The sequence below is a fragment of the Chrysochloris asiatica genome, unplaced genomic scaffold, assembly GCF_000296735.1.
Source record: "Chrysochloris asiatica unplaced genomic scaffold, ChrAsi1.0 scaffold00333, whole genome shotgun sequence".
NCBI lineage: Eukaryota > Metazoa > Chordata > Mammalia > Afrosoricida > Chrysochloridae > Chrysochloris > Chrysochloris asiatica.
Window position 1 is genome coordinate 477648 of NW_006408851.1, and position 19982 is coordinate 497629.

A 19982-nucleotide genomic window follows, 5' to 3' on the forward strand; every position below is an offset into this window, starting at 1 on the left:
CTAAGTTACCTGTAATTTATTATTATTATTTCCCTATTTAAAAGTTGTTGCATGGCTCACAACCGTGCAGCTCTAAACTTCCAAACAGCAGGATCTATGCTTGGGGTAGATGATGGTGGGGGCTGACCACATGTCTGGTCTCCAGGAGAGTTTGGAGGACAAGAAGGAATCACATCTTTTCTGTTACTTTATGTGAATATGTGCTGCCACATTCTGTCTTTCTGTCTGTCTTGAAAGTTGCTTAAAAAGTTAAAGATGGCCACACCTTTTTGATTGGTAGTCTGTTCACCAGTCATTTTCCTTGTTTCGTCACCCCTACTCAGCTTCTCCTCCCAGTAAGCATTCATTCCACTTCTCTAACCTTCCCTCTAAAGCTCAGGGTGCCAGGATTATCATCCGTGTCTACTTCATTGGGTCGCCCATATCTTTGTTTTAGAGCATCTGTGTATCATGTCAGCCTGGTACACCATCATGCTGGAGGTTTTGGGGAGTTTTTGTTTTAAATGACTTAATCAACTTCTTTTATTATACTGTTGTTGTTGTTAAGTGCCATCAATTCAGTTCTGACTCATAGCGACCCTTTATAGGGTTTCCAAGGAGTGGCTGGTGAGTTTGAACTACCAACCTTGCAGTCCAGTGCTTATCTTGCAGTGCCACACCAGGATTTCAAAATTTTAAGGCCCCACCTGTTCAAGTTTTCTTCTTCAGTCTGTGTTAGTTTAGTTAGGTTGTATGTTTCTAGAAATTTGTCCATTTCTTCTAGATTTTCAAGTTTGTTTGGAGTACAATTCTTCATAGTGTTCTGTTATTATCCTTTTTTTTTCCATTGGCTCTATTGTGATGTCACCCATATCATTTATTAATATTATTTATTTATTCTCTTTCTTAACCTTTTGTTAAATTTGCCAATGCTTTGTTGATTTCATTAATCCTTTCAAAGAACCTACTTCTTGTCTTGTTGATTCTTTCTATTGTTTTTCTCCCTTTGATACACTTTGCTGTTGTTATTGGTTACCATCAAGTTGATTATGACTCATGGTAACTCTATGTGTGCTCCATTGGATTTTCAAGGCTGTAATCTTTTGGAATAGGGCTGCTAACCTCAAGGTCAACAGTTTGAAACTACCAGCCATTCTGCAGGAGAAAGATGAGGCTTTCTACTCCTAGAAAGATTTACAGCCTCAGAAATCCTGTGCAGGGTCACTAAGAGTCAGAACTGACTCCACGGTATTAACAACAACAAGCTTTTGGAAGCAGATCTCCAGGCCTGTCTTCAGAAGCACCTCTGAGTGGCTTTGAACTGTCAACCTTTCAACTAGTAGCCAAATGTTAAACAGTTTGTGCCACCCAGAGGCTCCTGATACACTTTTAAGCCTGGTCAAAGTCAACTCTGTCTGCTCCAACAACTGAATGTGCCTGAGGAAAAACGCACAATCATACTGACTGGTTTTACTTCCAGTGGACCTGCAAGGCCACATTTCCTTATCAGATTCACCTCCACCAAATCTGAGACTACAGCTTCACAAGACATTCACCTTTCTTCCCATTTCAGTGAAAAACTAAAGCTTTCAGAAGAGAACTTCCTCAGGGTCCAATCCCAAATCCATTAGGCTACCTGCATCTCTACCATAATCACTGCCTTCTCCCTATCACCACAACAAAAGTGACTTATCTCCCCACCCCAGTCTGTGCACTAGGATTCCCTTCATTCTCATCTGCTAAGAGATGTAACTTCTGAAACCATCTCTCAACTCTTCTGCATGATCAATTTTCTTTTCATTAGTCCCATAATCATATGAACATGATAATCTTTAAGGAAGGGGAAAGAAAATCTCTTTTGATACTTATCTATGGAGTAAAAGCACAGCATTTAGATTGGTGAGAGAGGAGATATGATTGGGGAGGGACACCTAGGAAGCAAGCTTCCATGACATTAGGAATATTTCCTTTCTTTTTCCTTCAAATTATAACAAATATTTTTCTTTTGGGGAAATATTTTGTTTCTTAAACTGTATGATGTTCATTCAATCATTCTTTGTAATGCTAACATGTATATGCATATATAAGGAGCCCTTATATATAATAAGCACTCAACTGCTGAGTAAAAGATTGGTAGTTTGAACCCACCCAGCAGCTCCGCTGTTCTTGAGATGGTCTCTAAATTCAGGTGGGATGTGTTTAAGGTCATATTTTGGCTCTCGTGGACTTGTTTTAATTTTCTTTAGCTTCAGCCTGAACTTGCATATGGGCAACTGAAGATCTATTCCACAGTCAATCCCTGGTCTTGTTTTGACTGATGATATGGGGCTTTTTCACCGTATCTTTCCACAGATGTAGTCAATTTGATTTCTGTGTAGTCCATCTGGTGAGGACCATGTGTATAATAGTCACCTTTTACATTATTTAAAAATATTTTTTTTCAGTGAAGAAGTCAATGGTCTTACAAAATCCTATCATGTAATCACCAGCATTATTTCTATCACCAAGGCCATATTTTCCAACTATTGATCCTACCTCTTTGTTTCCAATCTTTGTGTTCAAATTACCAGTAATTATCAATACATCTTGATTTCATGTTTGATCAGTTTCAGACTGAAGAAGTTGGTATAGTTCTTCAATTTCATCATCACTGGCTTTCATGGTTGGTGGCTAAATTTGAACAATAGTGGTATTAATTCTTTTCCTTGTAGGCATATGGATATTATCCTATCACAGACAGTGTTGTACTTCAAGACAGATCTTGATATATTCTTTTTGTTGATGAATACAATGCCATTCCTCTTCAATTTGTCATTCCCTGAATAGTAAACCATGTGATTGTCAGATTCAAAATGGCCAATACCAGTCCATTTCAGCACATTGATGCCTAGTATAACGATGTTTATGAGTTCCATTTCATTTTTTACAATTTCCAATTTTCCTAGATTCATATTTCATATATTCCATATTTCAATTATTAATGGATGTTTACAGCTGTTTCTCTTCATTTTAAGTTGTGCCACATCAGCAAATGAAGGTCCTGAAGGCTTTATTCTATTCACATTATCATGGTCAACTCTACTTTAATGAGGAAGCTCTTCCCTAGTTATATTTTGAGTGCCTTCCTGATAATATTCTGTTACTTTTCATCATGCTTCAATATTCAATATTCTGGTGCTGACAGTGTTGCACCACTATTCATGATGTTATCAGTGATTAAATATTTGGAACTAGTCCATCTCTCCTTCTTCCTAGTCTGTCTTCATCTGGAATTTCAGCTGAAACCTATCCACCATGGGTGACCCTTCTGGTATTTAAAATACCCATGACATAGCTTCCAGAATCACAGCAACATGTTCAATCATTTTAAAAGGTAGTATATTGCTGCGTCCAACAAGTGCCTATACTCTGTGACCTGCACAGAGAGATTAAACCCGAGTAGGGGGCGACAGGAGATTAGAAATAAAAGAAAGACACAAGACACAATTGACATAAGTAAATTGATCAGGTGGGACACAGCACTCTGATGGAGATACTGTGGCTGCGACCTAAGTTCAGCATGTTTATTATATACACAAATCAAAGGAGAGAGCTGGGGGCAAGGAAAAGATTAACATCTGGTGTATTGATGCATATAGTTGTTGTTGTTAAGTGCCTTCGAGTCGGTTCGATGCATATAGTAAGCGGTACTTTTTCAGAAGAATATAGTTGCTAGAGAAACAGAAATAAGGTAGCTAGATGTTTTTACAGACTAAAACTGAAGGCCATGGCTACACAAGGAAAGACTTTGCAAATTCCTTGTTCCCTGAGGCAGGCTTTGCAAGTTCCTCAGGGGGCAGCCTGACCTGGGAGCAGCCTGATTTTCTGGACCACAACTGTTTAGTTGCAATCCTTCAGTTAAACTGACCCCAAGTCTGAGACCTTTGGTTTAGTTGCTCCCAACAATATATGATCAAGAGTCAGTGATACTGAAGGAGGAAGTCCAAGCTACACCGAAGTCATTGTCAAAGAACAAGGTTCTGGGAATTTATGGAATACAAAAATTGAAATCTTTCAACAAACTGATGCAGCACTGGAGGCACTCACTAATCTTTGTCAAGAAATTTGGAAGACAATTACCTGGCTGACTGACTGGAAGAAATCTTTATTTGTGCCCATTGCAAAGAGAAGTGACCCAACAGAATGCAGAAATCATTAGACAATATCATTAATATCACATGCAAATAAAAATTTTCTAAGAATAACAAAAAACGGCTACAATCATGCATTGACATAGACTTTTCAGAGGTTCAATTCAGATTCAGAAGAGGATGTGGAACAAGGGATATCATTACTGACATCAGATGGATCTTGGCTGAAAGCAAATACCAGAAAGATTTTTAACTGTGCTTTATTGACTATATAAAGGCTTTCAATTATGTGGATCATGACAAGTTATGGACAACATTGTGGAGAATGAATATTCCAGAACACTTAATTGTGCTCAAGAAACCAAATGACGTACTTTATTAGACAAATCTTCTGCACAAAACCTCTTTAAAGTGTTCAAAAGCAAAGATGTCAGCTTGAGGACTAAGATGTGCCTGACCCAAGCCATGGTATTTTCAATAGCCTCATATGCATGTGAAAGTTGAACAGTGAATAAGGAAGACTATAGAAATGATGCTTTTGAGTTGTGGTGTTGGAAGAGAATATTGAAAGTGCCATTGACTGCCAAAAGAACAAACAAATCTGTATTGGATGAAGTACAACCAGAGTGCTCCTTGGAAGCCAGGATGGTCAGACTTCATCTCTCATAATTCGAAAATATTATCAGGAGGGACCAGTCCTTGGGGAAGGTCAAGTGGAGGGTCGGAGAAAAAGAGGAGACCCCCCAACAAGAAGTATTGGCACAGTGGCAGCAGTAATGGTCTCAAACATAGCAATGATTGTGGGGTTGGTGCAGAACTGGTCAGTGTTTTGTTCTGTTGTGCAGAGTTGCTATGAGTCGATGGCACCTAACAGTAACAACAAAGCAACTCAAAAGAAGAAAGATTTGGCAGTCTGCTCTTGGTAATCTGCCTCTATAAAGATTACAGTCAAGAAAACTCTATGGGACAGTTCTACTCTGTCACATGGAGTCACTAGTTGAAACAACCACAACACTGTTTGGTACAAAGGAGGCTCTCAATAAAGATTTGTTGAATGACTGAATGAATAAGTTATGTGAGGATAAGATAAGATAATATAATAAGCTCATAGAGTTGTGTGAGGGGAAGATGAGATAATATATATGAGACCCTTAGCACAATGCCTGGCACGTGGGGAGTGTTCCTTAAAGAACAGCTCTCATCATGAAACGCTTCACTACAGCAAAGTCTGTCTTTCTCTGCCTCTCATAGTCCAGTCTATAAGAAAAGCATATGCCAAAAACTTCGAGAGCAAGGAAGAGGGAGGAAAAAATTCGACACAAATTTCAACAGAACTAAAAACCACAGAAACCACTAAAGCTAAACAGAAGGGGAAATTTATTTAGCCTTTGGAAGGCTAGACTTTTTGTGTCTCATGTGATGATAAATGGCAGAGAATAAGTACAACATATGGCTCCATGTGGTGAATACAGAATGCAGGAAAATGTGAGAGTGTAAAAATTTCCAATTGGCTCAATGCTTAGTGAAAAGTACCACAAAGAAATATTCTGGGAAAGCTGAGATTGACACTCGGAGCTGAATCCTAGAGTGTAAAGCGGCTTTGCTTTCTTTAATTTATCTTTCCTACCTTGTATTTTTTCCTCCTTCTGGAGAGGAAAAATCCCTTCAACCTTTGCTTGTCAAAATCACACTCAATCTTCAAAGCTCAACTCTCCAAACTCCTCCATGAATGAAGGTTTTCAGATCACCCCCTGTTGGTCCTCTGCCACTTGTCCCTTTTGTCCTTTTACTTAGAACATTTGCTAACAATGATTCTTTATCTATGTTAAAATACTGGTGAGAATCCTGTTGCATTTTATTATTGTATTTCAGGTACTCAGTAAGGATTCTTGAATGAGTAGAAAAAGATTCTTACTCTACCTGTTCATAGGGCAAGTGTCATATGCTCTGTGTGTGCAGAGACAAACTACACTTTTTACATATGTAGAAATACATTATTTTTGACATAATCTTGCTTTTCAATACACTTTGTCCATCTGCCAACAAGCGTTCATATTCCCTTATTAAAAATACTTTAGGCTCAGCTGCAAGCCACAGACACATCACTGTCTTCATTTCTTCATCAGAGGTGAATCTTCATCCTCAAAGGGCTGTTTTCTGGGGAATAAACAGAAGAGAGTACAATGGAGCAAGATCAGAACTATACGGAGGATGCTTTAACATCTCAAAGTACAGTTTTTGCAGAGTGTCAACACTGTGTGGACACGTTTGTCATCAAGATCACAACAGCCTTGGGTAGCAGTCCTCTGCATTTAATCAGAAGTTTAGGCTTCAGCTCTTCAGTGAGCATCTTACTGTAATGAACACTGTTGATTGTTGAACAGTTTTCCTGATATGGTTCCAATACTGGCCCTTGAGAATCCCAGAAAACTGTAAGCATCAATTTTCCAGCTGATGGCTGACTTTTGAACTTTTTCTTGGTCAGTGATTCAGGATGTTTCCATTCCATACATTGTCATTTACTTCAAACTCATAGTGATGAATCCATGTTTTGCCATCATTAACGATTTTTTAAAAAGAAACTTGTACCTTCCTTTGAGTATTAGTTCAAATGTTGTTTGCAGATGTCCAAACGCTTCTGTTTATGCTCTTCTGTGAGTTGCTTAGGTACCCATCTCGCACAAACTTTTCTAAACCCGAGTCTGTCATGGATTATTTCATAGGCAGAGCCATGGCTCATTCGCAAGTGATTTGTCACATAATCCACTGTCATTTGTCTAGTCAACAGAATCATTTCACGTGCACACGCAAGTGGTTATTAACCATGGATGGGCGGTTTAATATAACTGGAGTGCAGATCATTTTTAACTCACCCTCGTATAGCACAACACCACTCAGAACTCAATCCAGATACAGGAGAATTAGATTGAAAATAGGGAACCAGAAATATCAGGTTGCAAAAAACAACAATAACAAAAAAAGCCCACAAAAAGAGGTTATAATGTAGTTATAGAACTTTCAAGTGAGGATGAAATCAAGTAGATTTAAAAAAATAAAAATAAATCTAACTGTAACCCTAAAACTAGACCAAACCTTACTCCTAGCCTTAGCCCAATCCTTACCCTTAATCCTATCACTAACCCTAGTCCTAATCATAACCCTAACACTAAGCAAATTCCTAGGCCTAGCTTAGACCTAGTCATAGTCCCCACCCTAACTTCTTACTCTTACCCCTCCCTAATAAATAAAGAATAATAGATTCACTGAAAAAGAAGGCTCCAATTGGTTAAATCTGGGGAAACAAAACACCAGTTGACTTGCAGGAGAAAGATGAGGTTGTCTGCTCCTGCAAAGATTTGCAGTCTCAGAAACTCTGTATAAGATCATTATGAGTCAGAATCATAATGACAGTGGTTGGGTTATTCTCCAGGTAGGAGACTGAGTAAGGTAAGTGTTTTGCAATCAACTGTTAGCTGAAAGGTTGGCATTAAAACCCACCCAGTGCTCTTCAGAAGAAAGGTCTGGTGATCTGCTTCCATAAAGACAGCCAAGAATGATGAGGAATCTGCAAAACATCTCATAACATGGATGAACTTTAAGGACTTTATGCTGAGTGAGACTAATCAATCACAAAAGGACATTTCATGAGACCATGCAATATTTTATTGTAAAAGCTTAAGAAAATATTTCCATACTAAAAATTATTTCATGGTTACCAAGGATGGGAGAGATGGAAAAGTAATTCACAGGATAGGGGGCAATATACAAGGAGGAGGAGGAAGGTTACAAATGAACAATGAAGATGGGAAGACTTAGGGAGGTAACCTTGGGCTAAATGGGATAGGGATAAATAGTAAATAGTGATTTATACACAACCTTGGAACAATAGTGCTCTATGATACAGGGACTGAGACATAGACTGAATGGGTAAAGAAGGGGGGAAATCTTTAGGGCCTTAACTGTCTTGTTGGTTTCACCTGCCTACTATTGTATAATAAACATTTAGGTATGATAGAAATGAATATTGGGAATTAGGATTACAGAAAGTTTGCAAGTCCAGCTTCAGCCTATAACTGATTGGATTAGCTAAAAGGGAAATTGGAATTTGCCCAGGGAAATAGGCTTCTTGTTAAGTCTTTGTAGAGTATAGGGCCTCAGGTGGAATCCTGAGGCCTACCCAGAACCTTCTGAGGTGGGAATTCCCACTTGAAACAAAGACATACAGACCAACCCAGAATGGCTAGAAGAGCAGAAGATACTTACTAAAAGAAAGGCCAGCAGAAAAAACTCAAAACTGTTTAGCTGTTAGAATATCAAGCAAGCTATTGGCCTTGGAGGCATCAAGGTAAGAAAAATCAGCCCATCAAGGAAAATCCCCTTCTAAGATTGAAACCCAAAGGGAACCCATAAGCAGACTAGTATGCTTGCCAGTTCACCTATAAGTGGAAGTGGAGGAAATGCAGCAATAAAGACATGGGATGAGTTTGGCCATGTTCCAACGACACTTGTTGACACTTGTTGGCTGATCTGAAGTTTCGGGAGATGTGTGAACTCCCAAGCTAATGGACATTGATCTAGCCACTGAGGACTGAGAGTGAAGCAGCTAGCTGGTCTGAAGTGTGGGGAGGTGTACATGAACTCCCAAACTTGTAGATAGTATCCATTTAACCTAACTTGAATGGCTAGCTGACCAGAACTCAACCAGATGTAGAGAAAGACGTTTAATACAGGAAGCAAGCGTAATTTGCTACAATCTGATGATCTGGACCTTTGTTTATAGATGCAGTTGCTCAAAATTCCAACCAAAATGGAAGGATTCTTCATATCAAGCATCAAGCTTGTTTCTTCAGGGCACTGAGTTGATAGGAATGGGCAACTTAAATACTGGCTATCAAAAATTGGGGGCTATAAAGGTACTAAGTAGCTGGCTTACAAGCTTTCATTAGTGTGCTTAGTTTCAGAATGATGGAGAATCCCCACTGAATAGTTTTCCTCTTTTCCAGATAGATCTAATAATGGTGACAGGATGATGGTGAGAGGATCTCATGATTCAATTGTGAATAATTGTTAGAGGATTAATCACGATCGTCACAACTGTAATTATAGAAGATGTGTAACTAAAGTGTTGTTAAGTGCCGTTGAGTCAGTTCTGACCCATGTCAACCCTCCAGAGGGTTTCCAAAGAGTGACTGGTGAGCTTGAACCACTAACCTTACAGTTCAAACTGACTTTGCAGTCTAGCACATTAACCCACAGCACCACACAAGGACTAAAGTGGAGAGTAGTTACTCTTTCATTTCAGGAACAGAGGATCCCAGAACCATTAAGAAGGAAGAGCATGAGTGGAGCATGAGATCCTACTCAGAAAAGCGGCCACAGCAGAGACGGTGGCAGAGGCGATGGCCTAGAGGCATAGAGCAGCTAAGGATTCTAGGCCCATGGACTGAAAAAGGTTATGCACCTGCAGGCATGAGGCTGGCTTGCAAAATGTGCTCTTTGAACATTTAAATGAATATATTTTTTTTTGTTTTATATGTGTACATAAAATATTTTTGCTTTGTTCATTTGTGAAAAATAAGATGTAAAAGGGAAGCCACAGGGTAGAAGCAGGATAACTGTTGTTACAGGGAGGGGAGAATAAGGATTGAGATGAAACAAAATGTATGATTGGTTGAAAGTAAAGCTGATGATCTTGTCTGCTTACCTTCACTCAATTCCCAATAAAAAGTTAAAAAAAAAAAATAATAATTTACAGCAGCCAAGAAAACCCTACAGAGAAGTTCTACTCTGTGGCAAAAGGGGTCATCATGAGCCAGAGTCTAACTCAACAGCAGCTATCAACAGTTTTCCAGGTAGGAGTCCTGGGTGGTGCAAAGGATTAAACATTCAACTACTAACCAAAAGGCTGACAGTTCAAACCCACCCAGAGTTGCCTCAGAAGAAAAGCCTGTCAATCTGCTTCTGAAAAATCAGCCATGAAAACCCAGTGGAGTGGAGTGTTATGGAGTCACCATGACTTGACTTGGTGGCAACTGATTTTGGGTTTGGTGTTCTCCAGGTAAATCCTCACAAACTTGTCAGGCTTGCTTTCAGAAAGATCTTGAAGAAGGCATCAATTGCCCTTTATAGTGAGTGATGAGGGGAGGATTCTACAGAATGAGACTTCCTTTTTACAATCACAGAGAGCAGAATCAGTGTCTTTACCTCAATCTCATTCTCTAAAATATCTCTTTGACTTTAAGCCAGAGTCTCCCATAATCTCAGTATCATTTCAAAGGTGCCTATGTTCTCCTCATTCCAGCCTAATTTCTGCAACACCAAAGGAAGAGAGGGGGCAGAAGGGCAGTTGTAGTAAGAAGAAGGGATTGAATCTCCCAGCCACCTGTGGAGTGTTAAGATTCCTTTACATCTCTCCCCCTCAAGCATATTTTTCTTCATTTTCATTTCCCAATTCTTTAGGGGAGAAGGGTAGACAAAGAGGAAGAACACAATGCTCTGTCCTCATTCCTGAATCCAAGCCTCTGTCTCAATAGGTAAACAACTTTTCATTTGTCTTACTCTTCTTGTGTCTTCTTCAGACCCCATACTCTAGTAAGGTTGGAGGCTGTAATCCTTTTGACTTGTTTTCTTCTCTTTTCTGAGTTCTGTGATTGCCCCCAGAGAATTGAGCCCTGCTGGGGGCAAGCAAGCAGAGTGAGTCAGTCAGCATTCATACAGTATCTGCACTTTGGGAGAAAAGTCTACACACTTTTCTATTACTGAATCTTCACATAATGGCCCTTCCCTAGTGCTATTTTCCTCAACCAGGGAGAATCTGCAAGTCCATGGATACCCTTCTCTAGGGACCCGAATCCTCCTTTAAAGCTTTAAAAATCTGTGTTTTCATTTTATTTAAAAAAATAAAACCATTTACATTTTGGATAGTTAGGATTATTCTTCCAGGGATTTCAATGTTTATGTTTACATTTGCATTTACAATCACAGTGGTGCCAAAGGATCACCTAAAGAGGCAATGCTGACCTTTCAATTCAGTGTTTCACAGTATTGAGACCTGTCGGTATGTTCTTTGGTGTCTAGCTCCAATTCATCTTTTGGATAGCAGCAAAAATGTCTCCTCAAGAGTTGTTAGCTCATTGCCCATTATTGACATTCGTAGCACCTATACTTCTTTACATCACCGTTAACTAATCTTTGGTCAGACTAGAAGCTCTGAGGGCGGGAACTGTGTCTGTCTCACTTACCTATGCACCCACAATTCCTAACACATAGCTGATGCTCAATAAATATCAGTTGAATGAATGAATGGGGAAGGAAGTGAAACACAAAAGAAATAGGAAACAAAGTTCTTGCCCTGTGGAGTCTGCTGGAATTGAAAATTATACACACACAAAACAAAATCCAGTAAACATTAGAAAACAATACAATTGTAACAGAATACATTTTCTTTTACTACAAATAATCTGATTATTGGAGGGTGACCTTCTTAGTTAAGACACACAGAAGCAATTTTTATCCAGGGATTAGGGTGTAATCAAATCTTTTGTGACTCCTTGTAGACTGCCAGTCTTTCCCTTAAATGGAGACGAGAAAGGGGAGGGAGGAAAGATGGATCAATTTTCATAGGAGCCTAGAGGGAGGAAGAAGAGGTGGATTCATTTTCATTAGGAACTCAGGGCATCCAAGCATTAGAGTGGTGGTGACTCATCCTGTAGAGAGAGCTGGACAAGCAAGGCTAAATCACAAAAGGGAAAAGGACCAGTTTCCCATTGCTACACGAGGAGTGGAGCCGGTCATACTAGTTATACATGCAAAATGTAGGACAAACTAAAGGAGCACAGAGCAAAATGTGTACAGAATGAAATGAAGTTATCCTGCTGCTGTTGGTATGCCATGGAGTCGGCTGCCACTCATAGTGACCCTGCATAGGGTTTTCAAATAGCACCTGGTCTTGAATCACCGATCTTGCAGTTCAAATGGCTTTGTAGTCTGGCGCATTAACCCACAGCACCACACCAGGACTCCTGAAGTTATCCTGGTGGTGGTGTTGATTATGCGCCATGGAGTCGGTTCTGACCCATAGCAACCCTGCATAGGGTTTCGAGGCGCAGCTGGTAGGTTTGAACCACCGACCTTGCAATTCAAACGGCTTTGCAGTCTGGCGATTAACCCACGGTGCCTTTGTTGTTGTTAGGTGCCATCGAGTTGGTACCGACTCATAGCGACCTTATGCACAGCAGAACAAAACACTGCTGATCCTGGACAAACTTCACTACTGTTGCCACGCTTGAGTCCATCAATGCTGCCACTTGGCCAATGCATCTCATTGGGGGTCTTCCTCTTTTTTCTCTGACCCTCCACCTTAACAAACATGATATCCTTCTCCAGTGACTGGTCCCTCCTGACAATATTGTCCGAAGTATGAGAGACGAAGTTCGACCATCCTGGCCTCCAAGGAGCACTCTGGCTGTACTTCTTCCAACAGCCTGTGGCACTTTCAATATTCTCCTCCAACACCATAAGTCAAAAGCATCAATTCCACAGTCTGTCAGTTTGTCTTACTGTAGTGGTTTGTGAGTTGCTGTGATTCTGGAAGGGTATTTTTAAATACCAGCAGGGTCACCCATGATGGACAGATTTCAGATGAGCTTCCAGACAAAGACAGACTAGGAAGAAGGAGTGACACACTACTTCCAAATATTTAGTCACTGAAAACATTATGAATAGCAGAGAAACACTGTCAGATACAGTGCTGGAAAATGAGGTTATCCTGGAAGCATGCTATTCAAAGTGTGACCCATGGAGGAGCCACATGGGCATCATTTGGGAACTTGTTAGACACGCAGAATCACAAGCCCCACCCCAGACCACCTAAACCATAATCTGCAAGTTAACAAATTCCTCAATTGCTATGCACGCATATTAAAATTTGAGAAGCACTGTGTAAGATTTCTTGATGTAGGAAAACGTGAAAAGCCACAATAGACATGAGGGAACCAGTAAAAGAGAAGCCTCAGGTGACTCTCTAAGGGAATAGGGCTGTTAGGGATAAAGAGGGTTTATTTATCTTGGAGCACTCTGGGAGTGCTGGTGTCCTGGTGTGGCACTGTAGGCTAATGCATCAGACTGCAAAATCATTTGAACTGTAAGGTTGGTGGTTCAAGCTCACCAACTGCTCCTTGGAGACCCTATACAGGGTCGCTATGAGTCAGAAGTGACTCGATGGCACTTAACAACAACAACAACTCTGGGAGTGAAAGAGCTGAGTAATGGAAAAGGGTGAGGAATGAGGAGGGGCTGGGAGCCCGTAACATGGGAACAATAATAGCACAGGTGGGCTAAGGTCAGCCAGATAAAAGGACTGGGCTGCCGCCACTATCATTCACCATCCCACCCTCTGCCACTTCATGCTTCTTTTTAATTTGCTTAAGTCTCTCTCTCATTCCAGGACTTCTTCAGATTCCAAACAACCTGGTCAACCGGACCCCCAGCCAAGACCTAAATCGGTTGCTAAGGCCTGGCGTTTCCTTGTTTATGGGGGAAATGATGTCACGTCCAATGGGCGGGGTAACCAGACGCCTCCCTCTTCCCGATTGGTTGCCAGGAATTTGACTTGATTCGCCGTCTTGCGGGCTACAGAGATCGCAGTTAGCGTCTCTTCCCGACTCTCCCGCGGTATCCCAAAAGTCTTCCTTTCCTTTTAGGGCAAGATTCCGAGGACTGTTCTCAGTAAGCACTTAGCTTCGGGAGAAGAGGTGATGCGAGTGGACCGGGTACTTCCACCGGTATAGGCGCTTTGGCTTCTAGGGTAGTTTTTAATCTAATTGTCTTTCCGTAGTTGGGCGGCTACTTGAACCGCGAGGAATTGTGGAGTTTATAGTTTTTAATTAGATTGGGGCGCAACGGAGCGTGGGGTAGAGCAGAAAGTAGTCCAAAAGGGTGTAGTGGAATTGGGGATTCTCAGTGGGGCCTGACTCTCAGAAGAACGGATGAGAGAGTAATCTAAATAAGAATTCAGCAATTAGCATTGTTTTGATTTTCTTTTCAGCTCTTGACCTGAATCTGGCCCCTCCCTCTTTCGTTAAAACTACCCGCCCCTGGTGGAAGGGACCATAGAGCCAAATGGAGATGCCACCAGGCAATCCAGCGGGAGAGGACACCTCTCAAACGAAACAACAATGGAAAAAGAATTCCCAGGAGAATCTTGATTCAACAATTCGGATTAGGTATCTACCCAAAGACCCTCCTACTGAAATTCTTGAGCTGGGCGGAAGCTCGGATCCTATCAGTCAAATTCTAGAGAATTCTCAAGCAACTAAAAAACTGACCACTGAACTCGAAGGAGACTCTGATAAGTCTCATAGATCATCCAGTGAGCTGCCAGAGCCTCTTCGTGTTTCTAATCTCTGGTACTGTCCTGATGGGAGCTTTGTCAAGAAGATAGTAACCCGTGGCCAAGGCTTGGATAAACCAAAGCTGGGCTCTCACTGTCGGGTACTGGTTTTGGGGTTTCCTTTTGGGTCAGGACTGCCAGAAGGCTGGACAGAGCTAACTTTGGGGATAGGGCCATGGAGGGAGAAAACCTGGAGAGAGCTCTTAGAAAAATGTTTGGAGTCCATGTGTCAAGGCGAGGAGGCAGAGCTTCAGCTACCTGGGCACTCTGGTCCTCCTATCAGACTCACACTGGCCTCTTTCACTCAGGGTCGGGACTCCTGGGAGCTGGAGGCCAGCGAGAAGGAGGCTCTGGCCAGGGATGAACGTCTTCAGGGTACAGAGTTATTTCGAGCTGGGAACCCTGAAGGGGCTGCTCGATGCTATGGACGGGCTCTTCGGCTGCTGCTGACTTTACCTCCGCCTGGCCCACCTGAACGAACTGCCTTGCATGCCAATCTGGCTGCCTGCCAACTGCTGTTAGGGCAGCCTGGGTTGGCGGCCCAGAGCTGTGACAGGGCACTGGAACGAGAACCTGGCCATTTGAAGGCCTTGTACCGAAGGGGAGTTGCCCAAGCTGCCCTTGGGAACCTGGAAAAGGCAACAGATGATCTCAAGAAGGTGCTGGTTGCAGACCCAAAGAACAGGGCAGCTCAAGAGGAGCTGGGAAAAGTGGTCATTCAGGGGAAGAAACAAGATGCTGAGTTGGCTCAGGGTCTACGTAAGATGTTTGCTGATTAAAGATTCAATCTTAAAAGAGATCGAAACCTGTGATTTGTGGTCTGTGCCGTGAAACTTGAGGGATGGGGGGAGGCGAATAGAGGGAGGGTTTCTCCCCATATCCCATTTACGGCTTTTGCCTTATTACTTGAGGACCTTGTTTCGTTTCCTTTCCTTTAAAAGTTTTTATATGGTTACGTGTGCTTCCGACGTCTAGGTAGTTCCCTGAGGGCTGAGGGAGATGGCGGATCTTTAAACCCTGGGAACTACATCGCCCAAGAAGCGTTTTTATCGTTTGCGATCTGTTTGGCGCATGCGCAAATTTTTACAGCCGGGTACGGTGACTAGGCTACCGCTTTTTGCCTTGTTCCTATTGGTCGGGGCTGTACAGCCAATTAGTCTATTGATCCATGTGTTTAGCACTCGGGTCTCCTACTGGTCGGTAGCGCTTCCGGGGCGCCTTTGTTTTTTTTTTTTTATTCCGAGAGTCAAATGATTCGTTGACGATGGAGAAAGGCGGGCCTTGAGAACCGTCTCATGGTTGGGGGGTGGGGGGGAAAGATGGCGGAGCTAATGCTCCTCAGCGAGATTGCCGACCCTACGCGTTTCTTCACGGACAATCTGCTGAGCCCAGAGGACTGGGGTCTGCGGAGTGAGGCCTCGGGGAGGGGAGGGGGCTGTGGCCGACTGTGTCCTTGAGGCACGCGGGAAGGAATCGGAGGCCTAAAGAGGAAGGCTGGGCAAACGCGGAATAAACCATCTGATGGAGGGCGGAGCTAGGGGGCTCGCCGGGCATTTAAGGGCTGTGGGGTCGAGAAAGACCTCCACTCGCTGCAGGAACGTCGAGCTGTTCTGGGGTAGGGGAAAGGCAGGCAGAAGTTTTTCGGCAGTATCGCTTTTCAAGTGGCTGTATCACTCTTCAAGCCAATGAGGGATGGATGGGGCGGAGGCTTGTGTGCAGATCTTTAGGCTGAGCTGCCGGACTCCCCTGACACTCCTCACCCTTTGCAGACTGTGCCCTGTATACTGGCTTGGATGAAGTGGCTGAGGAGCAGACGCAGCTATTCCGTTGCCCAGAGCAAGATGTCCCGGTATTGCTCCTTCACCTTGGGCGGGAGTGGTACCAGAACTAGGACTCATTCCCAGACTAGAGCCATCTGGAATCACTCTTTCTTCCTCACGGTCTTGCCCTTTAATTCCCTCCCTTACTCAGTTTGACAGGAGCTCCTTGGATGTGGGAATGGACGTCAGTCCTTTCGAACCCACATGGGACTCCCTGCCTATCTTCCCAGGTAACATGCTTTGTGGTTCCCTCATCCTTCTCAGAAACCATGAAATTCCCTGCATCTTCCCACCACCTCTACTCAATTACCTTTGTACTTGTCTCCCCTTTAGTATCCCTTTTATTTGCTCCCTCTCCCTTTTCCTAGTCGGGAGAATTCCTACCCTCATACTTTGCTTCCTGGTGGTTTTCTGACCCCTTTTCTTCCAGATCTTCAGGTGAAGTCTGAACCATCCTCCCCCTGCTCTTCCTCCTCCCTCAGTTCTGATTCATCACGTCTGTCCTCAGAGCCCTTCAGCCAGGTGAGAGAGCCATTCCCCTCCACCCGTTCTCTGTGCAGGGACGCTGCTCCATTCCCTTCATCCATAGATGCTGATGAAATGATTTGTGTGCTGTGAGCCCTGAGTTGGGTGTGGGGTACACTTCTTCCTTGCCTTTGTGATTTTTCTGATTCCCTCATGTTCATGTCTCTACTTTTCAAGTAAAGACCTACCCACTACCCTTGAGGCAATTCTGACGTAGTGACCTTCTAGGGTAGAGTAGAATGCTCCATAGGGTTTCTAAAGTGGTAAATAATTACAGGAACAGACAGCCTGGTCTTTCTCCTGAAGAATGACTGGTGGGGTCGAACTACTGATTGCTAACCTGTGGTTAGCCATCCAGCACTTAACCCACTGCCACCAAGTTTTGTTTCTAAAAGTGGACATGGAGTCTTTTTAGTACACAGACGTGGGTAACAATAGTGGGGCTGAAAAGAAGAGAGTTTTTAATTGCTGAGAATTCTGGGACTTCTTCTTTCCAGGATGCCTATTCTAAGGCAATATTTGAAATTTTGAGGCTTCAGTTCGCCCACAAATAAAGTAGAGAGAATAAGTGTCGAGCGACAGCTTAGGGAGATGGTCAGTACTATTCAAGGCTGAGTGTAAGATGATTGGTGGTTTATAAGCACTAAGGTTTTTGTTCTTGCTCTTACTCTCACAACTTCTCTTATTGTTTTATTTTTCCTTCGTTGTGCCTTCTGCCCTACTGCCACTCTGACCCAGGCACCTGGTATAGGGGAGGTGCAGAATGTCAAGACAGAGTCCTTAGTACCCCCATTCTGCCTCCTGGGAGATGGTCCAACATCCCCATTTGGAACTGTCCAGATCAGCGTGGGCCCCACTTCTGATGATCCCTCAGGTACTAACAGCCTACCATGATGCCTTGGCTTGTGTGTGTGTGTGTGTGTGTGTGTGTGTGTGTGTACATAGAGATTGGAATGGCAGCAGGATAGGAAGGAAAAGGTGGAGAGGAGAGATGACAGAAATCGAGCAAGAGGCCAGGAAGTAGGGAGAAATTTGGGAAGCAACAGCAGTATTGAAGAAATGGAAATGATTTTTTTTTCTTTTTTATCCCCCCCCATCCCCCCCACCCCAATATCTGATTGTGTAAGGAGCTCTGGTAGCATAGTGGTTACGAATTGGGCTGCTAATCTCACAGTCAGCAGTTCGAAACTACCAGCTGTTCCGCGGGAGAAAGATGAGTCTTTTTGCTCCCATAAAGATTTACAGCCTCGGAAACCCTGTACAGGGTCGCTATGAATTGGAACTGACTCCACGGCACATAACAACAACAACAACATCTTGTTGTGTGCCTTAACTTCTCATGATTTTATATTCTCTTAAGACTTACAGTTTAGGGCATATATTATTTATGTTACTCCCCTCCCCCCAAATATAAAACTTTGCAGATGTACAGAAAAGTTGAAATACCATAGTCCCAACTTGTAGATTTTATAGTTCACATTACTTGGTCAATTTTTCTACAAAGTTCTCAAGTTCATTTCCTCTATTGAGCACCTGCTCCATACCATGAACTGGACAGGATGCTTGGAGTACAAAGGTGAACTGGAGGTGACACCATACTGACTTGAAAATCCTACAGTGTAGGATAGAGCTCCTCAGGGTGCCACAAAAGCTTACAAAAGGGGGTGTCTTCATTTTCTAGTGCTGCTGTAACAAAAATACAAGTGGGTGACTTTATTTTTTATTTTGCTTTTGTTTTTTAAGCTTTTATAGTTTGTTGAGTGAGTGAAGGCTTATAGGACAGATCACCATTTTTACATTCAGCATAACATTGTAATGATTATAATACCCTCCATGTACCCTTAGCAAACAGTATTTTCAGGGTGTGTGTGTACACATACTACATTGTAAATATATATTTGTTTAAATGTCCAAAGGCACATTTTGCAAGCCAGCTTCCTGTCTGCAGGCACACTGCTTTTCTCAGTCCATGGGCCTAAAGCCCACCCATGTTTTGTCTCTCTGTACCATTGTCTGTGCCACCATCTCTGCTGGCATTGCTTTTCTGGCCAGGATCCTTCTCTCTCATTTCTTTCCTCTTGGTGGTCCTAGGATCCTCTGTTCCAGATTAAGTGCTCCCGATTTTGTTACACCTCTATATGTACAATTGTAACAATTGCCATTAGAGTTGAAAACAATTAGTTGCAATTGTATCATAAAGTCTTATCCCCCTCATTATCAGGCCCATCTGGACAGGAGGGAAATTATTCAATTGGGTTTCTACCTTACTCCCACATTCTAGCACTAAGCACCCTCATGAAAGCTTGTAATCCAGCTACTTCATGCTTTTTATCCCCCCAATTTTGGTAGTAGAAGTCTAAATTGTCCATCCCTATCAGTTTAGTGTACTGAGGAGACATGCTTTTTCCCTGATATCCTTCCGTATTTGGTTGGAATTTTGAGCAGCTTCATCCATAATTAAAGATCTGGTTGATGAGGTTGTAGCAATTTATTCTTGCTCCCTATATCACACTTTTTTATTTTCATCTGGTTGAATTCTGGTCAGCAAGCCGTCCTTGCTAGGTTTGATGGGTACTGTCTGCAAGATGGGATTGCATCATATTTGTAAATTACTGTGGATAATACTGACATTTTCACAATGTTAAGCCTTCCTATCCGTGAGCATGGTGCATTCTTCCATGTCTATAAATTTCTTGGTTTCTTGTATTAGTGTATTGTAGTTTTCTTTATAAAGGTCTTTTGTTTCTCTGGTTAGATTTATTCCTAAATACCTCATCCTTTGGGTGGCTAATGTAAATGGTATTGTTTTCCTTATTTCCTCTTCAGAGCTGTCTTTATTAGTATATAGGAATCCAACTGGTTTTTGTATATTGATCTTGTACCCTGCCACATAGCTGAATCTTCCAAAGATTTCCAGTAGTTTATTTTTGCCGAGTCTTTGGGATTTTCTCTATATAGAATCATATTGTCTGCAAATACACTTTTACTTCTTTTTTGCCAATTTGTTGTTGTTGTTAGGTGCCATTAAGTCAGAACTGACTCATAGCAACCTTATGCACAGCAGAGCGAAACACTGCCCGATCCTGGGCCAGCCTCATTATTGTTGGCCACACTTGAGCCCATCGATACTGCTACTTG

At 42.3% G+C, this 19982-nt stretch overlaps 2 protein-coding genes across 3 annotated transcripts in view; both read left to right on the top strand.

Annotated features, from left to right (window-relative positions):
- Positions 1 to 14228: 14228 nt before the first annotated feature.
- FKBPL (FK506 binding protein like) lies at positions 14229 to 15278 on the top strand. The gene is made up of 2 exons (XM_006875663.1): positions 14229 to 14600; positions 14808 to 15278. The coding sequence occupies exons 1-2, from the start codon at positions 14229 to 14231 to the stop codon at positions 15276 to 15278; spliced, it is 843 nt and encodes a 280-aa protein (XP_006875725.1).
- A 516-nt stretch (positions 15279 to 15794) lies between these two features.
- Positions 15795 to 19982, top strand: part of ATF6B (activating transcription factor 6 beta) — a 16716-nt gene continuing 12528 nt past the window's right edge. Inside the window, exons 1-5 of one of the 2 annotated variants that reach the window (XM_006875564.1) lie at positions 15795 to 15900; positions 16269 to 16348; positions 16471 to 16549; positions 16750 to 16841; positions 17583 to 17718. In XM_006875564.1, coding sequence (XP_006875626.1) covers positions 15795 to 15900; positions 16269 to 16348; positions 16471 to 16549; positions 16750 to 16841; positions 17583 to 17718 — 493 coding nt within the window. Of the gene's footprint in view, positions 15910 to 16268; positions 16349 to 16470; positions 16550 to 16749; positions 16842 to 17582; positions 17719 to 19982 lie in introns of both variants that reach the window. The other variant, XM_006875563.1, reaches the window with a different exon arrangement.